At 36.1% G+C, this 25,871-nt stretch overlaps 1 protein-coding gene, 1 long non-coding RNA gene and 1 pseudogene across 8 annotated transcripts; 2 read left to right on the top strand and 1 right to left on the bottom strand.

Annotated features, from left to right (window-relative positions):
• Nucleotides 1-890: 890 nt before the first annotated feature.
• LOC103448013 (putative phospholipid:diacylglycerol acyltransferase 2) lies at nt 891-5,557 on the top strand. Its single transcript, XM_008387248.4, has 6 exons — nt 891-1,794; nt 1,890-2,112; nt 2,651-2,934; nt 3,130-3,469; nt 4,025-4,290; nt 4,704-5,557. The coding sequence occupies exons 1-6, from the start codon at nt 1,349-1,351 to the stop codon at nt 5,185-5,187; spliced, it is 2,043 nt and encodes a 680-aa protein (XP_008385470.3). The 5' UTR covers nt 891-1,348; the 3' UTR covers nt 5,188-5,557.
• A 2,425-nt stretch (nt 5,558-7,982) lies between these two features.
• LOC103448015 (uncharacterized) lies at nt 7,983-13,887 on the bottom strand. Of its 7 annotated transcripts, none has more exons than XR_011573387.1 (8): nt 13,597-13,887; nt 12,837-12,909; nt 12,581-12,667; nt 11,809-11,930; nt 11,390-11,492; nt 9,181-9,263; nt 8,917-9,017; nt 7,983-8,337 (listed from the first exon to the last, which is right to left on the bottom strand). It is a non-coding gene; the product is annotated as an uncharacterized lncRNA (long non-coding RNA). The 7 variants fall into 7 exon arrangements; XR_011573386.1 differs by having other exon boundaries at nt 11,390-11,489; XR_011573390.1 differs by having other exon boundaries at nt 11,813-11,930.
• Nucleotides 13,888-19,867: 5,980 nt separating this feature from the next.
• LOC103413090 (threonine dehydratase 1 biosynthetic, chloroplastic-like) lies at nt 19,868-25,435 on the top strand (annotated as a pseudogene).
• The last annotated feature ends 436 nt before the right edge of the window (nt 25,436-25,871 follow it).

Raw genomic sequence — 25,871 nt, 5'->3', positions numbered from 1 at the left:
TCAAGTCGTATTAAATGTAGGTGCTCATTCGATTTTTCATAAAAGAACAAAGCATATTGAGATGAATTGTCACTTTTATCATAGACGAGATTCAATATCATTTCTCTATTTGTATTTGTATATAGTTGTATTGGTTTAAACAATGTGAGAATCTGTGAAACCTCTTACTAGCTAGCACCACCTTCACCGTCGACCATGGCTCCATCGACTAGTCATACATACATTTTGGGCATCTGTGTTTTTCGTTTTGCACGCTAAATCTCTCCCTATGATTTGGGGGTGCACCCCCATTCTATGACACGGATCAAGATCCTTTCCTAAGCAAATGGAGAGTATCCTCCTGACCAGGCCCATCGGGCTGTTCAAAATTTATCCAATGGCTACAAACATGGAGCTCCACTAAAAGTTATAATAATTGTAACCGGTAGATAAAATTTGAACGGCCCAATGGACCCGGTCAAGAGGATCCTCTCCATTTGCTCAGGAGAGGATCCTGATCCCTATGACACACCCACCCATCCCTTGGATTCTCTCTGTTTTTCTCGGACAAGGATTGTTTGCCATCCCACTTCTAGTGCCCTCGCATGCCCTCCTGTTTTATGTGGTCACGGTTAAGCTACGTCAACATTTTATATTATTTTTTATAGAGATAATAAGACAAAAATAAATAGTAATATAAAATATTGATGTGACTTAATCGTAACCACACAAATAAAAAAACATTGAAAATGAAAGGGCAGACAATCCTTGTTCCTTGTTCGTTTTTCTCTCCCACTCGTACCCTCCAAACAAAAGGCCACTCTTACTACCTACCTCGGGAATCCAATTCCACAGCAAACCCAGGAAAAGATGGGCTTTCCTTCTTTCCCCTGCTCCTTTCTCCGGGGCCTCAGTCCTCAGAGGCAGGGGCGGTGGTAGTGATAGCAAAAGGTCAAAAAGTCCCTAGCAGAGAAGAATACGTCTCCATGCACCCAAAATGTTGACAGCTGATAAAGCTCTGCATGCAAACGCCAGGACAAGTGTCTCTCTGCAAAACCAAACAGTCTTAGGTGTGCGTCTTTTGGATTCACCATCTTTATGTTTGGCCAAATAATCAGAAGAAGAAAACCAAATTTTCTTTTGGGTTGTTTGTTTCTGGTGCGTGCGCCCAACGGCAGACTGCAACCATATCTCCGTCTCCCACCACGTGGTTTTACCTTTTTCACAGCGGCAAGTGAACCCATAACTTTTTTCTGCTCTATAATCCACCCCAAAGCTTCAATCTTTGCCTCAATCTCTCAATTTTCTTTGATGGGTTGCTCTTGTTCCTGCTGATTTTGGTGAAAAAAACCAACTTTCTGGGCCCGCCATGGCTTCGAGATCGATTCTCCGGTTTCGAAAACTCTGCTACGTTGAGCCTGTGAGCTCCCCTTCTGTAAAGTTTCGATCTTTTCAGACCTCAGAAGTTGAAGGGACAGATGAGAGTTCCGTGGAGAAGAAGCAATGGAAGAGGAAGAAGCAGCAGAGGGGGTGGAGGTGCATAGATAGCTGCTGTTGGGTCATTGGGTACATGTGCACTGCTTGGTGGGTTCTTTTGTTATTGTACCACAGCTTGCCGGTCACTTTGACCGGCTTTCAGGTGCCGGAATCTCCAGGGACAAGGCTTAAAGGTGAAGGCCTGACTGCCCTTCACCCTGTTGTTCTTGTCCCCGGCATTGTGACCGGTGGCCTCGAGCTCTGGGAAGGCAGGCCTTGTGCCGAGGGGCTTTTTCGAAAGCGGCTTTGGGGTGGTGGTTTCACCGAAATCTTCAAAAGGTTTGGTTGGTTTGATAATTGTGTTATATTTAAATATCTATGATGGTTTGATGTTGATTGACTGAATTTGGGTGTGATTTTTGTTTGCAAGTTAGGCCTTTGTGTTGGTTAGAGCATCTGTCTCTGCACAATGAAACGGGGCTCGATCCTCCGGGAATTCGAGTCAGGGCAGTTCCGGGACTTGTTGCAGCTGACTATTTTGCTCCTGGATATTTTGTTTGGGCTGTTTTGATCGAAAACTTGGCGAAAATTGGTTACGAAGGGAAGAATATGCATATGTCTGCGTATGATTGGCGGCTATCTTTCCAAAATACAGAGGTAAAGTTGTTTTCCCGCATCTTTTATCATCCTCATTTGCTACATATAGCGTTAAAATCGAATTAGTTAGATAGCACTTGTGGCTAAAATTCGGACTTGAATTTGCACAAAGCTTGTTTTCAATCATTATATCAGTAATACCAGTGGCTTATTTTCTTTCAGAACTCCAAAATCATCTGTTTATTGAATGCATGGTTGTTGCGTTGTTGTTCCATTTGTCATTTTACTAATTCAATGTCGTTAAATGTTCTGTTTCAAAACACTACATGAAGCACAATTGATCATTTCATTATCTTTTATCCAAATATGTCTTCATATTTTTCACTCTGCATATGCTCCTTTGTAGCGAAGCATAAGCATTAGAAAGTCCAAATATGTCTCCCTTGTAAAAAAGCACAAGTATTAGAAAGTCCAAATATGCCTTTATATTTTTCCTCTCTGCATATGCTTCCTTGTAGCGAAGCATGAGTACTAAAACAAAAGGCTGAATATCTAAGCTGAGTCCACTGATATCTATTTTCTAATTGGGAAAAAGCAGATTCGGGACCAAGCTCTTAGTAGATTGAAGAGTAAAATTGAGCTTATGTACGTAACGAATGGATATAAGAAAGTGGTTGTGGTGCCTCATTCTATGGGTGCAATTTATTTTCTCCACTTCATGAAATGGGTTGAATCACCTCCTCCTATAGGTGGTGGTGGTGGTCCAAGCTGGTGTGCCAAGCACATTAAAGCAATCATGAATATCGGTCCAGCATTTCTTGGTGTTCCAAAAGCTGTTAGTAATATATTTTCTGCTGAGGGTAAAGATGTCGCGTACATCAGGTTTGTCTTTGCAGTCTATCCCTCATGTGAATTGGCATTCGGATTCTTAAAATTGTATTACACAGTAAAAGAAACTAGAATTTATTATGTTGAAATTGTTTCTGTAATATGTGATGTGTTCAAATTCTTAAAGATTTTCAATGCCCTATGATAACATGACCACTGAATAATGGAATTGAATATTGTCCTTTGAAGAGCTATGGCTCCGGGTGTTTTAGATTCTGAATTTCTTGGGCTTCAAACCTTTGAGCACGTCATGCGGGCAAGTCGAACCTGGGATTCCATAGTTTCCATATTGCCAAAAGGTGGAGATGCCATCTGGGGCAATTTGGATTGGTCTCCTGAAGATGGGCAGAGCTGTTACCAGGCAAGGAAAGGATATCTACAGTCCACTACTGGTGACAACAATTTCAGCCGCAACGATGGAAATAGTGTTTTCCAAGTAAAAGAACCTGTGAAATATGGAAGAATAATCTCTTTTGGCAAGGAATCTTCACAATTATCTTCTTCACAGCTTCCTAGGCTTGATTTGAAGGTACTCTCTTAACTATCTGTTGTTCTATTTTTTACATGACTGAGTCTTGTGGTTGTGTCTAGAAACAACCTCTTACACAAATCATTCTCTAGGTAGTGAATACTCGTAGATCCTTCGTTTGCGTGTTGTCTTATCATAATCACATTTATACCTCTATCTTGGTAGATATTGTTAACCATATGATGTTACCTTTTTGCTAAGAAAAAAAAGGGGTTTACATTTGATTACATAGCTTCACACAAGATAAAACATCTTGTGCGTTTACTTTCAAGAACACTCTTTTCAGCTTTGTCTATATATCATTTCCTAACGAAAGACAGAATGTGTTTCATAACAGAACTTGATAGGGTTAGCATGCTTGCACATATATGGCTTCAAACACGTGTAGATGCATGCCAGGACGAATTCCCCTTTGAACTCAATCAACTTAAAAGCAATTCTTTTTCATATTACCTTAACTGAATGTCAGTGCTTTCTGGTCTGTCATTTCAATGCAGATATATTAGTTGGATGGTCTTCCTCAAATAAGGATGGTTCTAATAAATTGTTTGACAGGATCTAATACACAAAGATTTGGCCACAAATTCCAAGTCATCGTGTGGAGCGGTGTGGACTGAATATGATGAGGTAAGCAGTGAAAGCATCAGAAGAATTACAGAAAATAAGGCTTACACAGCTCAAACACTTTTTGATCTACTACGTTTTGTGGCTCCAAAATTGATGCGACGGGCTGAGGCTCACTTCTCTCATGGGATAGCTGATAACCTTGATGATCCTAAATACGCCCATTACAAGTACTGGTCCAATCCACTAGAGACCAAGTAAGCATAAACATTCTTCAGCACTTTCTGATAGAATTTTGGTTAAAAATTGAGCAGCAGGGCTCTTTTCTTTACTCTCAATTTCTAAAACTATTCATACTAATTTCTGAATGTCAACAAATCGATCCCTTCTTTTTCTCTTACAAACATCACATTTCTGCTGCCAAATGATGTTATGGTCCAGTCTCCAGTTTGTTATCAACATTTTGGTTGAAGTGAATCACAAGTGCTAAGAAATACTGCATTGAACTTATTTCAAAGAGTATGCATAGTTATCGAAACTAAAACATAAATTTTGGAATTGTACACTTATTTTCCTTGTCTCTTTCTCTCTGTAGCTTTCGTTTGCTTATTTTGGGTGCCACTAACCTTAGTGGCATTAATGATTAATTTGATTGCCCTTTCTATTTTAGGTTACCGGTTGCTCCAAACATGGAAATATACTGTTTATATGGCGTTGGAATCCCCACTGAAAGATCATATGTATACAAGATGTCTCCTTCTAACAAGTGCAAAAGCATTCCATTCCGGATTGATGGTTCAGCAGATGGAGAGGCAGGAAGTTGTCTGAAAAATGGAATACATTTTGTGGATGGTGACGATAGTGTGCCTGTATTGAGTGCAGGTTTCATGTGTGCCAAAGGATGGAGAGGAAGAACGAGATTCAACCCATCTGGTATTGCTACTTACATAAGGGAGTACCGGCACAAGCCACCGGCTAGTTTCCTTGAGGGGAGGGGTATAGAGAGTGGTGCACATGTTGACATCATGGGAAACGTTGCATTAATTGAAGATGTTCTCAGGGTTGCTGCCGGAGCAAATGGTGCACAGACCGGAGGTGATAGGATTTACTCAGATATCATGAGAATATCTGAGAGAATAAATCTACAGATGTAACATGTAAGTACACTTGGAAAGATGACCACCCTTGCGATTAAGAAATCAGAGACACAAGGCATCCGGGAGATGAGAACTAACAATGGAGAAACAGTTGCTGCTTTGAGGCTCATGAACAACTACCTTATCTGCAGCACCCGTAATACTTAGCACTTCAGAGCAAGGCTTTGGTTTGTGGGGAAAGAGGAGAAACCACTTATGGTAAATGGTATACGTGCTTGTCATTTAGGAGCTATAATTGTAGTGATCCGGTAGTCAAATCGTAATAAGAGCACAAGAGCTCATTTGTAGTCAATTTTGGGTGGCTGAAATGTAGTTTATATTTGCAACAGACTTGTAGCTCAAGTAATCAAAAGCGATTATCCTCGCACCAGATGTTAACTTACTTGATAGGATTTTTACCACCTGCAAAAGTAGGGATAAAAACATTTAAAAACATTTGCAAAAGTACAAGGTTATCATAGTAGGTAACAGGTTATTTGCAGGTAGGGTGGACGTCGGGAGACCGACTCATTGCTGAAGAAGTGTTCTCCGAGCTCAAGAGGAACCGTTCGTGCATGGAAAGACGTCAGATGAGCATAACGGTTGGCTTTTAGATAATGGTAACGAGAAAAAAGGCCTACAAGAATGGCTATGATTTTGTTTCGTGATTTGTAGGATGTGAGATAAAAGGCCTACAATATAACTTTGCTGATGATTAAATATGATATCAATTTTGAACTTATACTCTTTTCGAGCTTAATCCGTAGTCACAATCTCAAATCAATTGTATGTATGGATCTTCGTTTACAATTATAATTTTTTTTTCCATGTGTGACCAAACAAATATATGTACGAGTTGCTGATTTGGGCTCATCCAAGTTCGTTAGAGCAATACTTTGTATCCGGTCTCTAGTTACTAGTATTGTTTAACTAAAATCTTGTTGGTTTTTGGTTTTTTTTAATCATAATCTCTAGTTTGTACTTTGTACACGTTAGCATTTTACTACTATCATATTTCCACGTCAGCTTTATTTTTGTTTTAATTTTACTAAAATATTTAATTCTTGTATTTTATCCATCAGTTAGAAACTTTGAAGAGTATTCATAACTGAAGATTCACAATAATCTCATTCAATTGGTATTCTTTAGTTTTTGGATTTTGATTTTTGTATTCAAATTCATCATTATTATCTTAGATGAATCTTCAATTCAAATTTTGCCAAGATTTGATCCGAAACTATATTTTATCCACGAGCATTCAAACGAGTGCAGTTTTTTACAGAGAAATTTGAAGAATCAACGACCATTCCAAGCTAAAATTCGATGTCTTTTTTTCGATTCTTGAATTTGTACCCATAGTTTGATTACATTGATATGTCCCTATAGTTCTATTCTTGATGTTATAATCTTTGTATTCATATTGATGGGAAGTGTCGTATGGTGTTTCGTTTCCACATTTGGTTTTACATGTGCTAAATGAATCCTTTTTGGAGATTTTTGGCATGCATTGGGGAGCATAAATGATTTCAGCATGTATCTTGTTAGTTTTCTAAAATTTGTTAATGGTAGTCATCGGTGTTAAGTGTGTGGCCTATGAATGATGTAGTTTGCATTCATACAGACTGAAAGTCTAATTGGCACATGTTTTGGGTCATTTGTGCTGCTGTGGGCCTAATTTGTTACTTTGGTACCAGTTTGTTCCCTTGCTAATTTGTCACATGGACACATGTGAAAGTTAGACACAAGATTTGTGACGAAGATTTTTGCATGAATTTAAATGTGTGTATAGTGGATAGGGACAGAAAAATATGAGGTATCATTCGAGCCATCTTCATTTTGCTAAGGTGTAACCCGAAAATGGAAGGATTTATTTCAGACGAGCATGACAGAGATGAGAAAAACCCCACCAAATGTAATAAATATCCGCAGGAAATGAAAGGTTTTGGTCAAACTCTAATTTGCAATGAGATTCAGGATTTCTTTTTTCTCAAGAATACGGCCCGTGTGTACGTTAATCAACCTCTCAATATAAAAAATTTGTTAACACGACGCGTCACTAACAACCTTGAGAATATTTCTTATTACATACAGCTGTAACTCTTTTCCAAACAATGCTATCATTCTTCACATATACAAATATGAACCTCATTTTAACCGCCTACATACTAAGCTTATCTCTGAATTCTTCCACTTCGTTGCAAATAAAAAATCGTATATTTTAATTTTATGCACAGTTTGACATTCATATTTCTATTTAACATTTATTAAATCTAATGGATTATCAAGCCAACCCAATCCTAGACATCAAACGAGACTCTTTTAACTTCGTTCGGAGTTTTTACCATTAGATCAGGATAGTTTTGGCCAGATCAGTAATACCCAATCTCCATGCATGCAACTCTAGTTAATATAGATTTCAGTAGCGTCTAAAAGGAATAAAAGGGGAAGTAATTCCAAAACTAACTGAGGAACTATATCCTATTTCGGAATCCTCGAGTATCAAAGAATCAAATTTCAAATCACCAGTGATGCCATCCATGGAAATTAAAATATACGATTTTCACACTCATAAATATTGACCGGTGATATCCATTAACAAACACATGAAAAAAGTATGGAAGATTTTCTATGATGCTTCGGAGTATTTAATATTAATTTTGGACTATTTTATCATTAAATTTTTTTTTTATCAAAAATATAAATATTTTTGCAAGCATAAAAAGTCTCCAACATGGTTGATACTAGAAATTTAGCCCGCGCGATGCCGCGGGAATGTCAACTTGATGATAAGCGTATGTGTTACAATGAGGAACTAAATGTGTTGTAACCGTTGTGTAAATATGTAAAAAGTATTTATACAAAATATGTACAAAGTATTTATAAAATGTATATAATAGTTATTGACAACTCTACATATATATAAATAGTTGTTCAAAATCTAGCTGTTCCTATTTCATCAATGTACAAATTGATGTTAACACGAAACTTGTAAGAAAAAAAAAATGGAGGGAGGGAAAGAGGAAGAGGGAGCTTTACAGGTGTGCAAACCTGTTGTAAGCTTGGTGTGGCTCGTTGAAGTCGTGTAGATAGCTGCAAGCCTGCAATACTTCAGCAAATAAATTGATAATGCTTGTGCTCTGCTTTGTTCTGTTCTTCCCCAGGTTGATCCTACAAACAAAGGTAGAGACCAAACTTAAAAACCGATGCCAATCAATGAAAGCTAAATAATCCACATGCTGAATCTTTTATAAAACAAAGCACCAAGAAAATTTGAACAATAAATATTTTTTTCATACAAAAACACGAAACAATGAAATAAATTTCAACATTAGGCTTATTTCAGACATTTAACATCTTACTTGTCATTAGACAATTACAAAACCTTACTTTCCATGAGCTTGTAACTTACAAATTCCAAACTTAATGTATCATTTGTGTGTCCTCAGCTTTCATTGCGTAATCACGTTTACGATTGAAACATTAACCAAATGCAAAAAAACAAAAAATGTGACTCTCTATGGCTTTCTTATAACAGAAAAATATCCCTAATTTGAGCATGCCACACACCAACACATTGCTATTATATTAAGTATTTTTCTCAATGGCAAGTATTATACTCTTCTTTGGCCAAGAGGATATGAAATTGGTTGAGTATACTATTCTAGCCAATTGGATCAATAAGCTAAAGTTTGCACTGTACAAAGCCATAAGTACTCAAGACATGAAGGCTTTAGAACACAAATATACCTGAGGTGCCAAAATATGATGCTGAGGAAGTGTTTTCTTCTTATTTTGAGGGAAGAAGAACGCAACTCTGAATTTGGACCCTTTTTCTTAACCCATGGTTCCTATAACCCATAAATAATTTTAGTGTCATTCAAAATAACAAATACGCTAGATGAATTGAAAAACTGCAGAGATTAGTTTCATAAATATATAATGGAGCCGAAAGCCATAGTTAATCTAAACAGAGGGTTTATTTAATCTAAAAAGAGGTAAAGACATACATACCAATCATCTGAATGTTCTCCGCACGATGTTCTGCTTCAAGAATGTACAACTCCCACCCAAAGCACATGTCACCATGCTCTTCCCTGAACAAACAAAATAAATTATATGCATGTAATGAGCAACTTTTTTCCGGCATATAGTCTAAGTTCATAATTAATCTTTAGTGTCATTCAATAATATACTACCACGATGTTGACACATGTATGATTCTAAATTACATCTGTTCTTATAAAAAAAAAGTTTATATACATAAATTTCAATATGTTGGCTTACAATTTTTAAACGTATTAGTGGGGATAAGATTAGGGATACGCTTTAGACATCAACCCCTTATGGATAGCCCTTCTTAATCCTTCAAGTGTAGTCTAGTCCTTCATATTAAGCATGGGCTAAATGTTGTAACAATCCAAGATAACTTGTATGGAAATGAACTGACAATGAAGGTGGTTTTTGTCTTTTGGGTGATCTCATGATGGAAACATATACTGGAGCATAGGTAATTTGTACACGCTCGTTGTTGCGGGATTGAAAACTATATGAAAGATTATGCAATTTCAATTTTCATAAATAATGTTTGAACGAAAAACTGAGTTACCAATGTGAATGAAAATTATACACGATTTTATCATGAATGAAACAAATTTAAATATCAAAAGAGAAACCTATTTTGTCTATTAAAAATATTACGAAGTTCTTTGGATACGAAAAAACACATTGTTTTTTGTCCAAGAACATTAACGGGAAATGTTGTTTAGTGCAATACTAAAAGTTGTTCTCTGCTATGTTGGTCATTAAGGAAGCATCTCTGGCGAGGAAAAAAAATTGAAATAAATTTATGGGTAAATTACATAATAATCCCTCAAGTTTAAGGTCTATTACAAGCTCATACAACATCTTTAAAACATTTCACTTTCATACCTCACGTACTATTTTATTTCAAAATAATACATCCGTTACATTTTCCATCAATTGATCCGTTAAGTGTTGACGTGGCTGCCAAATGTGTGCCACGTGGATTTTTTTTTTAATTTTTTTTATAAAAAACCTAAATCTTTTAAATTTAAAAAATAAATAAAAATAAAAGGCTTAAAACTTATCCCCTCTTCCTCCTCTCTTCTCCCCACAACCCCCAAACCTAGAAACTTTATCCCCCCTCCTCCTCCTGTCTTCTCCCCCATCTTCATGTTCTTCCCCTGCAACCCATAAAAAAAATTAAAAAAAAAAAACCCTTCAATTCGTCTTTCCCCCTCCTCTTCCCCTCTCTTCTCCCCATCTTCATCTTCTTCCCCTGACCCCCCTACCTGCAACCCAGAAAAAAAAAAAAAAAAAAAACTCAAATCCCATTTACACTGCCATCGCTGGGTTCGTGAGGTGGGAGGAATGGTTGTGGATTTAAGGAGTGGGGGGTGTGTAGAGGAGGGAAGAGGGTGGGTGCAGAGGAAGGGATGTGGGTTTCTGGGTTCGGGGGTCGGGGGGGGGGGGGGGGGGGGGGAGGGTGGTTTCTTTCTGGGTTTCTGGTTTGGGGGGTTCACGGGGGTGGGGGTTTTCTTTAAGCTTTTGAAATAAAATAGTCCGGATCGGCATCGTAGAGGCGGATGTGGTCGATCTGTTGGAGTTGCAGAAACGAAACGAGGTTCGACGGAGACAGAAGATTTGAAACGTCGGTGCCAATGTTCACTCCGACGAATGGCTCTTTTTCTTGGTCCTGATTTTGCAGCTTGGTGGTTTTGAATGTTGGTGGAGAAGATGCGGCTGAAAGTGAAGAAAACCCAGCAAGAAAAATGTGAGAATTGGCCGAGAAAGTTGCTTGCTTTCATTAAATTTTGGAAGTACTGCTGGGTTTAAACTTCAAGATGAAGAAAACCCAGCAAGCAAAATGGTAAAATTGGTGAGAGAAGTTGCCTCCTTCCTTGATTTTTGGAAACTGTTGGGTTTAAACTTTGAAATGAAGAAAACCCAGCAAGCAAAATGGTGAAATTGGTGAAAAAAGTTTCTTGCTTTCTAGATTTCTTTTGAAATAACGGAGAAAACCCAGCAAGAAAATGTTAGAATTGGAAGAAAAAGTTGCTTGGTTTCTATGATTTTTGAATTATTTTGGGTTTAAACTTTACAGTGAAGAAAACCCAGCAAGAAAATATTAGGATTGGGTGAAGAAAGTTACTTACCTTCAGCAAGAAAATATTAGGATTGGGTGAAGAAAGTTACTTACCTTTGGATGCAAAGACGAAGAAGAAGAGGAAGGTTGAGAGTGAGAGAAACTTAGTGACCGCCATTGGAGATAAGTTTGAGCTTTGCTGCTTCCTCATCCTCTGCTTTTTTTTTTTTTTAATAATAGGGTTAATATTATAATATTGTTAATGTATAAAAAATTATTATTTTTGCCACGTGGCTGCCATATCAGCACAAATGTGGCAGCCACGTCAGTATTTAACAGACCATTGGATGGAAAATCTAACGGAGGTGTTATTTTGAAATAAAATAGTACATAAGGTATGAAAGTGAAATGTTTTAAAGATGTTGTATGAGGTTGTAATTAGACCTCAAACTTGATGGATTTCTATGTAATTTACCCTAATTTATAGACAGTAGAATTATATCATGAACAAAATAAGGGTAATGCATGTCTACCTACTGTTTTTGTGTGTAGAAAGAAGTCTGATTTTGCATGAAATGGAGATGACCACCTCTGGTAATTCTATAGGATGCAATCAAACTTTTGTGCATTTCCAACTTGCCTTAGAACCAAGTTTCTACAAAAACAGATCGAATTCAAGAAAGTAATTAGATCAAGGCATAAGAGATTATAAGAAAAAGTATAGAAAATATAAACCACATATACCAGTCATTATAGTACTTTTTATTGTGAATACACCTAAAAATATATCATTTTTGCAGTGAATGGTTGGTTCAAATTAATTCGATTTTAGTTTCTTTCAAACCCTTCAACTTATCCTTAATTTTTTTTAACGGCATCATAATTAAGAGTTAGCTAATAATACATTTATAAATCTGTTAAGTTTTAGTTGACCCTCGACATGTGTTTCGAAAAGGGCTCTTCTAACATGATGAAATCATGTCAAGAGTTAAAAAGGGGCAAGAAAAAACTAATGTAAGAGCTCTGGAAAATTGAGGCAGAGCATGTTAAGGGAACCATATGAAAAATGATATTCTAAGAAGCTAAATGCTTGAAGAACCTAAGAAAGAAGATAATATATAACAACATGCTGAATCAACTGAAAAGGTCACATGGATAGGCACAAACATGTAAAAATGATAGTCTATTGTAATCCATAGTTGGTAATAGAAATATATTCTCGTGTTACTTAAGCAACAAAAAGCACAAACTCATTAAATCATAACAAAAAGCACTAATATACACAAAAGTGGGAAAAAATTATACCTTTTTATTGACCAAAAAGGTTCATTTCACAGTATCGAGCTTGCAGAAAAGTTGGAACTGCATGAGTACAGGCTACAGGGGAGAAAACTGGGGAAAACAAAAGCACAAAGGAATGTGAAGCATGTAAAAATGATAGTCGATTGTAATCCATGGTAATAGAAACATATTCTCATGTTACTTAAGCACCAAAAACCACGAACTCATTAAATCATAACAAAAAGCACTAATATACACAAAAGTGGGAAAAAAATTATACCTTTTTATTGACCAGAAAGGTTCATTTCACAGTATCAAGCTTGTAGAAAAGTTGGAACTGCATTAAGTACAGGCTACATGGGAGAAAATTGGGGAAAACAAAAGCACAAAGGAATGTGAATATATGAGTGAACTTAATTAAAAATTTAGAATTTAACTAATACATAGAATCACAAATCTCAATCATGAAAGTTCCACAATCTCCTTTTCTTTCACAATCTTACTCAGATACCCAAAACAATCTAATACTAAAATTAGTTAAAAAATACATTCAACTAATTGAAATATTATATAATAGTGAAGTTCACAGACTAATTGGAACACATCTTTGCAAATCATTAAGATTATGGAAACCTAATTGTTGGTACGTTATTAAAAAATATGCATAGAGTGCTGGAACACACAAAAGTAGTCACTTGCAAAAAATACTCAAATTTTATCAAAATCTTGCTTCAACTACAAAGGATCCATACAATATAGACCACACTCAACCAACCCCCAATAAAATTTCATTGGATGAGTGTGGTCTATATTTGAATTCTGTTTGATTGGCGAACACCCATACATGAAACCTGGTTCTTTTCCTAGATGACTAAACCACACACGGAACAGAATCGAAATCTAATACCCAAAAACTGACGACAACAACAAAAGTCCAAAATTTTGAAAACACATCTCTCAATAAGAAACCCACTGGTAAAATCTAAAAGCAAACAAAATAAAACCAAAAACCTACAGTAAAAAAAACCAAAACAACTCACCAGAGAAATTACATTCACCAATCTGAAAATCCGTACAACCCAACCCACCAAGCTAAATAACCTTGACCGGCCGATGAATTTTACCCTTGCAAAATGACTCCACACCTGCGAACACAAAGATTAACAAAAGAAAAGCCACCAAGGGTTAAAAAATGGCAGAACACGATAGTGAAGAACAGTCCAAACAACGTGAAAGCAGAGGAGAAGAGACGCATGGAGCGCGAGGACAAAAACGCTGAGGAAGGCTATTGAAAAATGGAGCACTGAGGAACCTTTGAGAAAGAGGGAAAGAAAAAGAGCCGTCTTCTGCTTTTGCATCCTGCTTCCCATTACGCGATGATCAACACGTGTACAACACGGGTAAAATTGTCATTTCATTGTGCAATACAGAAAATTAAAGTTGAGAACCAGCAGCAGCGAAGGGCTTTACCGTCTTTTCATTGTTCACGAACAATGAAAAACAGTGCCACCCGAGTTTGGGTTTTAGTATATGTATAATGTCACTGCTCTTATTGAAATTCTTGTATTAATTGTAAATATTCTTGATTGATGTTGTGATTATTTTTCTCGTATAAGACCTTGATTGTAGGACTTGATTATAGGATCTTGTATCTTGTTGTAATTCGTAAAACTTACCTTGTAAAGGCTGCTGCTAGTTTGTATATTATAGGTTTGTGGCACTTGAGCAATATTTCAATGTGTCTGGAATATAAAGTGATACATCATGTGTCACTATACCCGTACTGCAGGCACAATGAAAATAAAATTTTCCGCTACTTATTTAATAAGACGTGATGTACCCCCTCGTATTTTGAGCAAAATGAAAATTTTCTCTTACTTTCATAGTTGGATTATCAATTCGGAGATAATCTCCATTCACATGCATACCTTTTGCCATATTTTCTTGCATTGACTGATGAGTGGTGGTCATTTAAAAAACTGTTTTGAAAGACCAAAACAATAAATATAATTTTTTGAGACATATTTACACTAACGGGAATAAATGATGGTGCGGCAATGTTGATTGCGATATCGCTGTGATGACCATGGTACCATACACGATTCCCCCCCCCCCCTTGAAACTCCAACTTCAGTTTGTGTGTATAATGTTTTCGATTTTTGGATTCTATATATATATTTCTTTTTTTTTGGATTATATTATTAAAAAACATAGGAAGCACAATTTGGCGTTCTAGAAAATATAGTTAGGGACAGGGTAGTTGGGATATTTATTTAGATTCCTTGTCATTTCATGGTACGTATGCATGATAATATTATTATACGTATACATGATTGTATTATTCTAGGTATGATTCTTTTATTATTTTCCGTGAGGACCGTGGACTAGCTCTACTCACAAGTCACAAGAGAAGTTGATGCGAAACAACATTTGGTGTTAAAATATGCATATTTGCAACCCAACAAAACTGCGAAAGGTAGAAGAAATAAAAGCAGGGTTGGTGCACGAGGAGTTCCAAGATCTAGTCTCTATCGAGAGATTTTTCAGTGTGACCGTCATACAAGGCAGTACACCACGTGTCTCTATGTAAATGGTTGGATATGTGTGTTAAAATGTTAATAGCTTAAAAATTCAAATTTTCCACCATTTACATAAAAACACTTGATGTATCATCCGTGTTCCCATCATAATTAAAAAATTTCCGTCCCCATCGGTGCCACTAATCGACCTCATTGAATAATGAATTGATAATTTCGGTTGGCCAAAAGTCGGTGTATTGACTCTATCGATTTCAGTGGCGAAACTGAATAGTCTTTCTATTTAAACACAAAACCGAGTCTAAGTTCACCCACCAATAACCAATTTAATTTATTTTTTTTATATTTTATTACATGAAAATATAAAAGAATGCATATTACTTAAACTTTATGATAATATTTTGGGAAAAAGAAATTTATGATAATATTTTTTGAACAACACCCACACAACACAAACCCTAATTTTCCGTAGAATAAAAAAAACTTGTCACTCAGTATTACAGTTTGGTTATATTCTTCTTCGTTTAAAAGTGAGGGATCATAGATTCAAATTTCGTGGATGGCGAATTCGATACTAAATTAGGTTGCCCATTGTGTGGCTTAGCCAAACTCCTCATTCTCTTAATGCAAAAATATCGATGTACCCAAAAAAAAAAAAAAACCTTATTTCTCCCCCCCCCTAGTAATAGAACAAGAAATGAAACCTTTAAACCCATAATTTCCTTTTTAACACTACCATTCTCTTTATACACCTACCTCTCTTTCTTTCTTTTTTTTAGTGAAGTTCATATCCAATCTTGCACTAGCATTCTCTTTACACACCTATTTTTTTAGTGAAGTTCATATTCAGCCTGGAATTTACATTTTTGTCCGTAAACTCACACTCATTTTCTTTTGACACCCAACCAAACGGAAGTAAATGAATACACACTCGCACACACACATATGTGTTAAGATCGGGGGATACTCATTTGTAGATGCACATTTTGACACCCATATTATATGGTACATTCCGTAACTCTTTTCAAAGATCTGAATGTCTATATTTCAATTCATCATTCATAGATCATTCTTGCAAAATATTAGACAAATCCAAAACTAACACGTTCATTTGTAGTAAAGAAAATAGACAAATACGGTTATGCAAAGAAACAATCAAATGACTATCACTTAATCCAATAGTCATAAAGTTTCGGATTTGGGTATTTTTGGTATTCCTGATCTTTGAGAGAAAATCTAAAAGAAAAACGGTTGGATCATCGAAATATATTACGAAGTGAGCTTTACAAAATGTCGGTATAAAAATGAGTGTCCTTAGTTGCACCAAAGCAAAGCCATTCTAATTACTTGACATAGCATACTAGGGCTGGGCAATTAAAAAATAACAACTGACTAAACTGACCAAACCGCATCGACGGTTTGGTTTGGTTTTTTATTTTTTGTTTTGGATGAGTAAATCGAACCGCACCGACTAGAGTAGGTTTGAAGAGCGGTTCCTATAATTCTTGGACATTGATTAACTGAACCGACCCGTGCATTTGCTTTTATTTGATTTAATTAGAAAAAATACCTTAGTGGTGATAGTGGTGTTTTGTATGTATGTCTAAGATGACTTTTATGTTGCCTAGTTTGCACATTTTCTTTACTTTTCTTGACTTTTTTGTTGTTTGTTCTTGTGGCCCCGTTTTGGTTTTGGCTGTTTGTTCTTATGGCCTTTTTTTTGTCCCTCTCTTTTCTCTCACTTTCAGATTTAGTTCTCAAACCTAACGTAGTAGCCTCCCAGCTGTGTCCTCCATTCTTCCTTCCTCCACCACCATCGTGAATCTCTCCAGATGATAGCTCTCTCCCACTTCGTCGTCATCCACAAACCGAAAACCAACCCAAACAAACCGCCATTGTCGATTAACCGACATGATCGATTTTAGACCCTGCTTAATCGGTTTCGGTTTGCAATTTTGGCTCAACCAACTAGGTCGGTTTAGTTTCAATTTTGGCCCAAAACTGACCCAACACAACCCGCGCCCACCCCTATAGCATACACAATATAGCTTGACATTTCATCTTTTACTCAGTGCAAACAGATAGACTTTTAGTTGAATATCAACTCAACACATAACAAACAGACGAACAAATAGATTACAAATTACGAATATTATTTGACCAACGGAAAAACAAAGAAACATGATTGCCGAGATAACTACACTTAGATACTACATTATAACATACTTTTTTTTTTCAAGTGAATAACAAACATCCTATTTATAATAAACCCTAATTCCTAAACAAAAACCTCATCCTAACGAGCTAAGCCTAAAACCCAAACAATAAACTAATCCTAAATATTAATATTTTCCAACACTCTCTCCATGATAAAATGTAGAAACTCAACCGTACGTTTTGTACATACCTAACAATAAATACCATAAACATAATTTCTCTAACCCACATTTCATCTGAATCATCTTCTTTTTTCACCTTAAAATGGCTTTTATCATAAATGATCACTATGGTACAACAAAATTCATACACCGAGAACCATAAGTTTATAGAAAAAGAGTAATGCTAGAAAGGTCGCATTATTTTTGTATCACATTATTCGGAGATCAGGAAATACCAAAGAGCGATCGCTTTCGCTACATAGGATCTATCTTGCAAAAGAATGGAGAATTAGATGAAGACCTCAACCATAGAATACAAGCTGGATGGATGAAGTGGAATAGTGTATTCGGCGTGTTGTGCGACCACCGTATGCCACAACAACTCAAGGGAAAATTTTATAGGACGACAATAAGGCCAGTGATGCTGTATGGCACAGAATGTTGGGCAGTGAAGCATTAACACGTACATAAAATGGGTATAGCGGAGATGAAGATGCTTCGTTGGATGTGTGGGCACACGAGAAATGATAAGATTAGGAATGAGGATATTCGAGGTAAAGTAGGAGTAGCCGAAATTGAAGGAAAGATGAGAGAAAACCAGTTACAGTGGTTTGGACATGTGCAAAGAAGGCCTACTGACGCTCCGGTTCGAAGATGTGACGACGGGACAGAGGTTCAGGGCCAAAGAAGTAGAGGAAGACCTAGGAAAACTTTGGAAGAGACCCTAAGAAAAGACTTAGAGTACTTGGATCTAACGGAGGACAAGACACAGAAACGAGCGCAATGGCGTTCTAGGATTCATATAGCCGACCCCACTTAGTGGGAAAAGGCTTTGTTGTTGTTGTTGTTGTTGTATTTGTGTACCGTGTGATATGCTTGTTCTACTGCGATATTTTCTTCTTCGTTTGCGTGGATGACCGATTCATGCTATAAAAATTCTTCGCCTTTAGTTTTTATAAATAATACGCATAACCAATATCAAAAGGGATAAACTTATTAATTGACATAACATCTGCACATCACTCACCACACCAAATGATATACCAATAGGGTACAAAAATGTGATTTTTCTAACATTTTTCTAGAGTAAAACACTTCATGAGAGAGTAATTCTACACTCATCATATTTTTCATATTTATACCATATCTCTAATAGAAATGAGACCCACATGTGTTGTAGGCTCTATCTCTATTACAAATGTGGCATAAAAAAATATGATACAAGTAACATTTTTGCTTCATGAGATCAATTGTAAAAAAGAATATTCATTTATTCACTTGCCTTTTTTTTTATTGATTATGAGAAATGTTAGGTAGATCACCCTTAATACATTTATATCATGTTAGTGTATCATCTGATGTGGCAAGTGATGCATATAATCAACATTTAATGAAATAAGGCTGTATTTCTCACCACCCTCAAGTAAAGAGATTTCTCAGTGTGTTAGGAACAAGGTCAGGTACATCAAGTGTAATAACACAAATTGATTGAGAACTTGAAAAAAAAAATTCCAATCAATTGTATTATTACGCTTAGTGACCAAATCGTGTTACCGACACTGAAAAATTTCTCCCTCAAGTTGTGGTAATGCTTACCACCTGACTTGTTATCGTTGGATGAGTTTAAATTTTGAGATTTGTGTCTATTTATTAAACATATCTCGAAATTTAAACTAATCCAATCGTAATTAATTGGTGGCTTTGGGTGATTTAATTGACGTGGTTTAAACTCATCCAAACGGTAATAAATATGGTGGGTTTAATTGACATGACATATATACATGACATGTTACATCAGTTGATACATAAATGTAGTACAAAAATATGACATTTCTAGCATTTTCTATTGAGTAGTTGTGATATTTTGTTTGGTTTTATAATGTAAGTTTAGTTTTTCTCTAATGAGTCTGAGGTAAAAAAAAACATTTCTTTGAAATTGTGATATAATCAAGAGCTCACATTTGATTACCCTTTCTTTTCTTACTTGCTTGCAAGTTGGATCAATGTCCAAAATGATCCCCGGCATCATTTTTCTTTCCCATTTTGTTTGGGAAAAGGATCCTTGCCGGATCTTTTTCATGGGGATCCTGGAGATCCCGTGATCATGACTGTTCATCGTATATTGTGCGGTTAGTTTTCGTTAGGTACTATTTATATTAAATTTTAAATTTTAAATTTTGAAATGATTTCTGACCGTACAATGTACGATAAACGATCATGATCACGGAATCTTTAGGATTCCCATGAAAATGATCCGGCGAGAATCCTTTTCCCTTTGTTTGTAGTATTAATTCATTTAAATTTTTAAACAAAGGAAATGTTACTGTGCTACCGTGGCTTGCTAGCTTTGGCTCTATATAATGATACCAACTCTCCAAAGTTCCCAAATCCTTCTCAAATATACAAACATAGTAGCATTAGTTCTTCTTCTATTAATTCGTCTGTCTCTCTTCTTCTGTCTGTTTCATTATTTTTTTTTTTTTTTATAAAGATGGAGACTCTCTGCAGCCTGACTCCTTCACCCTCCTCACCTCTGTTCCGTACAAACGTACGGCAGCATAGTTCATCATCAACATCCTTCCCACACCTCATAATAAACCAATCACCATGCATCACCACTGCTATACTAACAAATCCAGCTGCTGAAGTAATCTCCATCAAACCTTCCAAACTACCACTCGGTCCCTTCAAAACGACACCGCAGGAGTTGAAGATAGTGGCCCCGGAGACATTACAGTACGAGAGTGGGTTTCTTGGAGCAGTGCCTGATAAATTAGTGGAAGGAGAAGGAAGTAGTGATGATATTCACGATGCCATGAGTTACTTGACAAAGATTTTGACCTCTAAAGCTTATGATGTTGCCATTGAGTCTCCATTGGACTATGCTTCCAAGCTCTCTGAGAAGCTTCATGTTAATATTTGGCTCAAGAGAGAGGACCTACAACCTGTGAGAATATTCTTCTTCCTTTTGTTTAGTTTTGCATTTGGCACATGATATTTCCTCGTATGCATTCTGCTAGTTGTAACCATTTGGTCTAATGATATTCAATTAGTCCACGCTATGTTAGAGGGTCTAGTGAATTAGTCATCACTTTTTCTATGTCGGAATAGGTTAACCGATAAATATGGATTCACTAATAATTTTTGTTCTAAACTAACATCAGTACATAGAGTTCGGTTTTAATAATCATTTCTACGGTGCTTCGAGGGGCTTGTATATCAAGTTGTTAGGAGATTCATCCTACGTATGAGGTTCTATGTATAGTTCTCATTTTCTTACTATCGTTTCTATCTAGAAAATAAAAACGTTGTCAAGTTCACAGTTTGAGTGCTATAAGTCGTTTATAATCCATTTAAAGTATACAAAACTCTATAGTATGTATTCTCTTGTTGAGAATGAATCTCACATTGATGGACATATAAGAAAGTTGTGTTACTCCTCATATTGCCAATTAGTTTTATGGTGGAACTTCAACTTTCTTAACCTCCATCCGATAAAAGATTACATGATAGAGTGGCAGTGGATGATAGATTTTTTTCTTTTCTGAATCTTAAAACAACTTAAAAATATCTTCTAATACGGATCTTTAAACCATAGTACCATAAAATATATATACGCACGATTATAGCGTTGAACCAAATACTTTATTATTGGTTCGTTAAGTAAACAAATAATAGAAGTGTAAATATGCAGACAGGTATACATACTTTATTTCTATTAGTTATTATTTAAAACAAAAACAACAGCTACTATATATTTGGATTCTGGCTTGATAGGCAGTCCAAATTCGCACATGTCCCAGGGGACAAAATTACAGCAAGTCCTGCCTAGATTCTTTTGCCCCAATAGTTCACGACATCTTGTTAGATACAAGAATAATTCTAACTAATATGAATAATTTCTCTTTGAAACCTATATATTAGGCAAGCTGGACATAAAGGACCTAAGTAGGAAAAGGTTTTACATAGAATGAGTTTTGTTTATACCATACTTAGGGCCTCCGTATTTAGATCTCGTACAAATATTTGGGAGACTTAAATGTAATTATGTAATAAAGGAAGGGGCAAATATGTAATAAGTGAGGATCCCTTATTCTATAAAATGACTCATCACCGTCACAATTAGGGAAGGTCATTTCTGAAGCCTTCTCACCCCTCTCACACCTCCTCTCATATTCAAAGGTTCTCTCCCTCACTCCCCTCACCTCTCAGATAAATACAATATCAGTGTGGACATAGCCCAAACCTTGAGGTGAACCACGATACATCTTGTGTTATTTACATTTCATGCAGATTCACGGTTGGATTTACGTTGTTCCAAGACCTCCGGTTTTGTGCATCAACAAGTTTATTACCACATTAATGTTTCGGTCCAATAATATCATAATAGGTGTACATTTTTTGGACTTAGATTCATTTCTGTCCCCTCCCAACCCCTCTTTTTAATCTAAACCATTCAAAAGAAATCTGATGGGTAAGAGTTGTGCTGCATAGAGCCTTATTGTATTAGTTGCCATTAAAAACATTCAACCAACAACTAATATAAATGGTATGTCTGACTAAAACGAAGTTACTACTAGTACTACTTCCTAAAATTTCAATAAAAATGCCTTTTTTTCTCTGTCATGGTTAATACTAAAAGAATCTAATTGAGGTAGTTGATAATGCATGCAGATTTTTTCCTTTAAAATTCGAGGAGCTTACAATATGATGGCAAAGCTTTCCACGAAACAATTGGCAATGGGTGTCATTTGTTCATCAGCAGGGAATCATGCTCAAGGAGTTGCACTATCAGCACAAAAACTTGGTTGCACTGCTCTGATTGTCATGCCCATTACAACTCCTGAAATCAAAGTGTGACATCTTCTCTCTCTCTCTCTCTCTCTCTCTCAAACACACAGGTTTAACAAAATTCTAGAAGTTTTTTAGCCAAAATAGTCCATGAAATTGGTATAACTCCTCAATTTGGTACTCGAAATTTAAAATAGGTAAAAATGCTCCATGAGTTTGTCCACCGTCAATTATTTTGGTCATCTGTGAAAAATCTCCGTTAAATAAGACCAAAATGACAAAAATATATATTCTCAAATTCTGTCAAATCATTTTGGCCCATTCTCAAAAACTATTTTGATTAAAATGCAATTCTCTAATTATCAAGAATCTGATTTTTGGGTTTTCCTGAATTTTCTGTTCAGTGGAAAACAGTGGAGAAGTTAGGTGGACAAGTAGTGCTTGTGGGTGACTCATATGATGAAGCCCAAGCATATGCACAACAAAGGGCCAAAGATGAAGGCTTAATATTTGTGCACCCTTTTGACCACCCAGATGTCATAGCTGGCCAAGGAACTATAGGAATGGAGATTCTGCGTCAAATTCAAAGTCCATTGCATGCAAGAGAGTTCGCCCCGAGGTTTGTGATTTTTCCCAAAAAAAAAAAGAAAACAAAGACCGTTATTAAGGCAAGAGGAAGAGTTCGAAACTATTATACTATTTTATAAGAGGGAAAGTTTCAAATTTCAATGTATGAGTAAAAATCCAACACCATACCCACTAGATTATTGGACAACCATCCAAGGTTTGCAATGTTTTTGAAATGATTTCAGAATTTCATACAAGGACGTATATGTATGCGTGGTAGATGTATGTGTGGTATATGTATGTGTGTGTAAGATATATATCTGGCCCAATGAATGACGTAGCATGTGTTGGCAAGTGTTAATAAGATAGTGTTTTTTATTGTCAATATATCTATCTCCTTTTAAATGTGTATTATTTGATGCTCAATGTAATGATCTATCTTCACACACTCGATCCTAGCCTCTTATGTGAAATCATAGTCATTTATCAAGATGCTCGTCCGCAATTAATCTTTGGTGATTGCATGACTTAATTGGTTTCATAATCATGCAGGTCAAGATAATTGGGGTAGAGGTATCCGATGCAAACGCAATGGCACTATCCATACATCATGGTCAGAGAATTATGTTGGTGAAAGTGGGAGGATTTGCAGATGGAATAGCAGTAAAAAAGGTAGGGGAAGAAACGTTTCGGTTATGCAGAGAACTCATTGATGGAGTAGTTCTTGTTAGTCGTGATGCCGTTTGTGCATCAATAAAAGTGAGTCTTAATTTTATCTTAATTTATACTCATTAAAGTTTCAACTAATCATGTTTTATTTTAATATCTTCTACTTAGACTGTGTTTAGAGATTCCAATCTCCTACTTTAGTTGTATTTTAGTTCGTGTGCTTCTGTTGCAGGATATGTTTGAGGAAAAACGGAGCATACTTGAACCGGCAGGAGCTGTAGCCATCGCTGGAGCAGAAGCATATTGCAAATATTATGGACTGAAGGGTGAAAATGTTGTTGCTATAAGTAGTGGAGCTAACATGAACTTTGACAGACTAAGATTGGTATCTCAACTAGCCGATGTTGGTAGGAGACGCGAAGTTTTCCTTGCAACATTTGTTCCAGAAAAGCGTGGAAGCTTCAAACAGTTTTGTGAACTGGTATTTCAAAAGAAACTCTACCTATCATTATCATAAGGAAAAAAAAAAAACATTGATTCATCAATTCTGAACGCTAGCTTATATCAACATTTGACTAGCAGGTTGGTCCAATGAATATTCTTGAGATAAACTACAGATATGATGATAAAAAAGAAAGTGGCCTTATTCTGTACAGGCAAGGACCTCTTACTCTTTAACTTTATGTTCTTGTAAAGTAAATCCTTAATGTTTCTTTCTCTCAGTACTGTAAGAAATATTAATGAATTAGAAAATGATGTTATTAACATGAAAGTTTGTCGTTCAAAAATATTGTTTTCAACTAAATCCAACATTAAAAAAGTTTGTAGTATAATTGTTCCACATATTCATTGAGTCTCTATGGTCATATATATGTTGCAGTGTTGGCTTTCAAACTGTTTTGGAGTTGGAAGAAATGTTGGATCGGATGAAGTCGGCTCAACTACTGACGATTAACCTTACGAATAAGGAACTAGTTAAAGATCATATGCAATTTTTGGTAATCAATCTCCTCACCTTTATTTATTTTTTCATTATATAGACACCAATTGTATCTCTCGGTTTTTAAAAGAATCAAATCGATGCAAAAACATGAACAAAATTTGATGTGTAATGATTGAGGGTTGTTAGTTCTCTCTGTCATGTTTAAAGTTTTGTTTTAACCAAATTATTACCCCAGCAAACAGTTTTCTTTCTTTCTTCTATCTATCAACCCAGGTCCCATGTAATGATGTGATATATATGTATCTAAACATATGTATAACATGAGATTTATGAAATGACTCGTCCATACTTTGTTTCCTTTATTTGCCTCTCCAAAATGGTTCACGGTTAAGGTTTTGATCCCATAAATTTCCGGTATATGCATCAGGTGGGAGGTCGATCGTCCTCTATCGAAAATGAGATCCTTTGTCAGTTTTCCATTCCAGCGAGGCCAGGTGCTTTGTTGAAGTTCTTAGATGCTTTCAGTCCCCTTTGGAACATAAGCTTGTTCCATTACAGTGGACAGGTTTGTACCTGTTATGCTGACAATCCACTTTACTTATTGTAACTTGTTGCACAAGGCTAATTTTTTTTCGTTGTGTTTTCATCTTACCAGGGTGAAAGTGGTGCGGATGCGTTGGTCGGTTTACATGTTGCAAGCTCTGAGATAAACAAGTTCAAGGCTTTGGCTGATGCTCTAGGGTTTGATTATAAATTTGAGACAAACAATGAGACCTTACAATTGTTGTTGCATTAGATAAGCCGCTAAACGGGCTAGGTTCGGCCCAACAAACTTGAGTTATTTTAAGTTAATTGAACTGTTGTAAACTAAACTTTAAGAGCGGGTGATGTTAGTGTTTGAACAAATTTTTAATCTTCCCTGTGAGCTATGACTCACAGGTAATATGAAATCAAGGATGGTTTATATCAATGAAGAAGATGATGCAGTGAGATAGAGATGAAGAATGCAGAGAATGTGACTCTGCATATTGTTACTGTTTCATTCCACCGAGAATGAGTGTGCAGAAAAATTCACACTCCTCTTAATTGCTATTACAATTAAACTTGGCAGTATTCAAAATACATCCATCCAATCCTAGCCATCCATCTTACATCCTATGAGATGAAGACACATATACATTCACTTGTTAAGACCTATGAGACTTAATAAGAAAGCATACACACAATCCTAGCAATATGAGCTAGAAACCAACTGCCACATCAGACCGCAATTTACACACTAACAGCCCCCTTTAAATTGTGAACTGATTTCACTCCAAGAATTTCCCTCAGATAACTGAATTGTCCCTTGCCAATGCCTTTGTAAAGATATCAGCAATTTGCTCTTTCGTAGGACAGTGCAACAACTCAATTACTCCTTGTTGCAGTGC

Source organism: Malus domestica, chromosome 11, assembly GCF_042453785.1.
Source record: "Malus domestica chromosome 11, GDT2T_hap1".
NCBI lineage: Eukaryota > Viridiplantae > Streptophyta > Magnoliopsida > Rosales > Rosaceae > Malus > Malus domestica.
The sequence above is the reverse complement of the archived record's forward strand: the minus strand, read 5'-3'. Positions and strand labels throughout refer to the sequence as shown.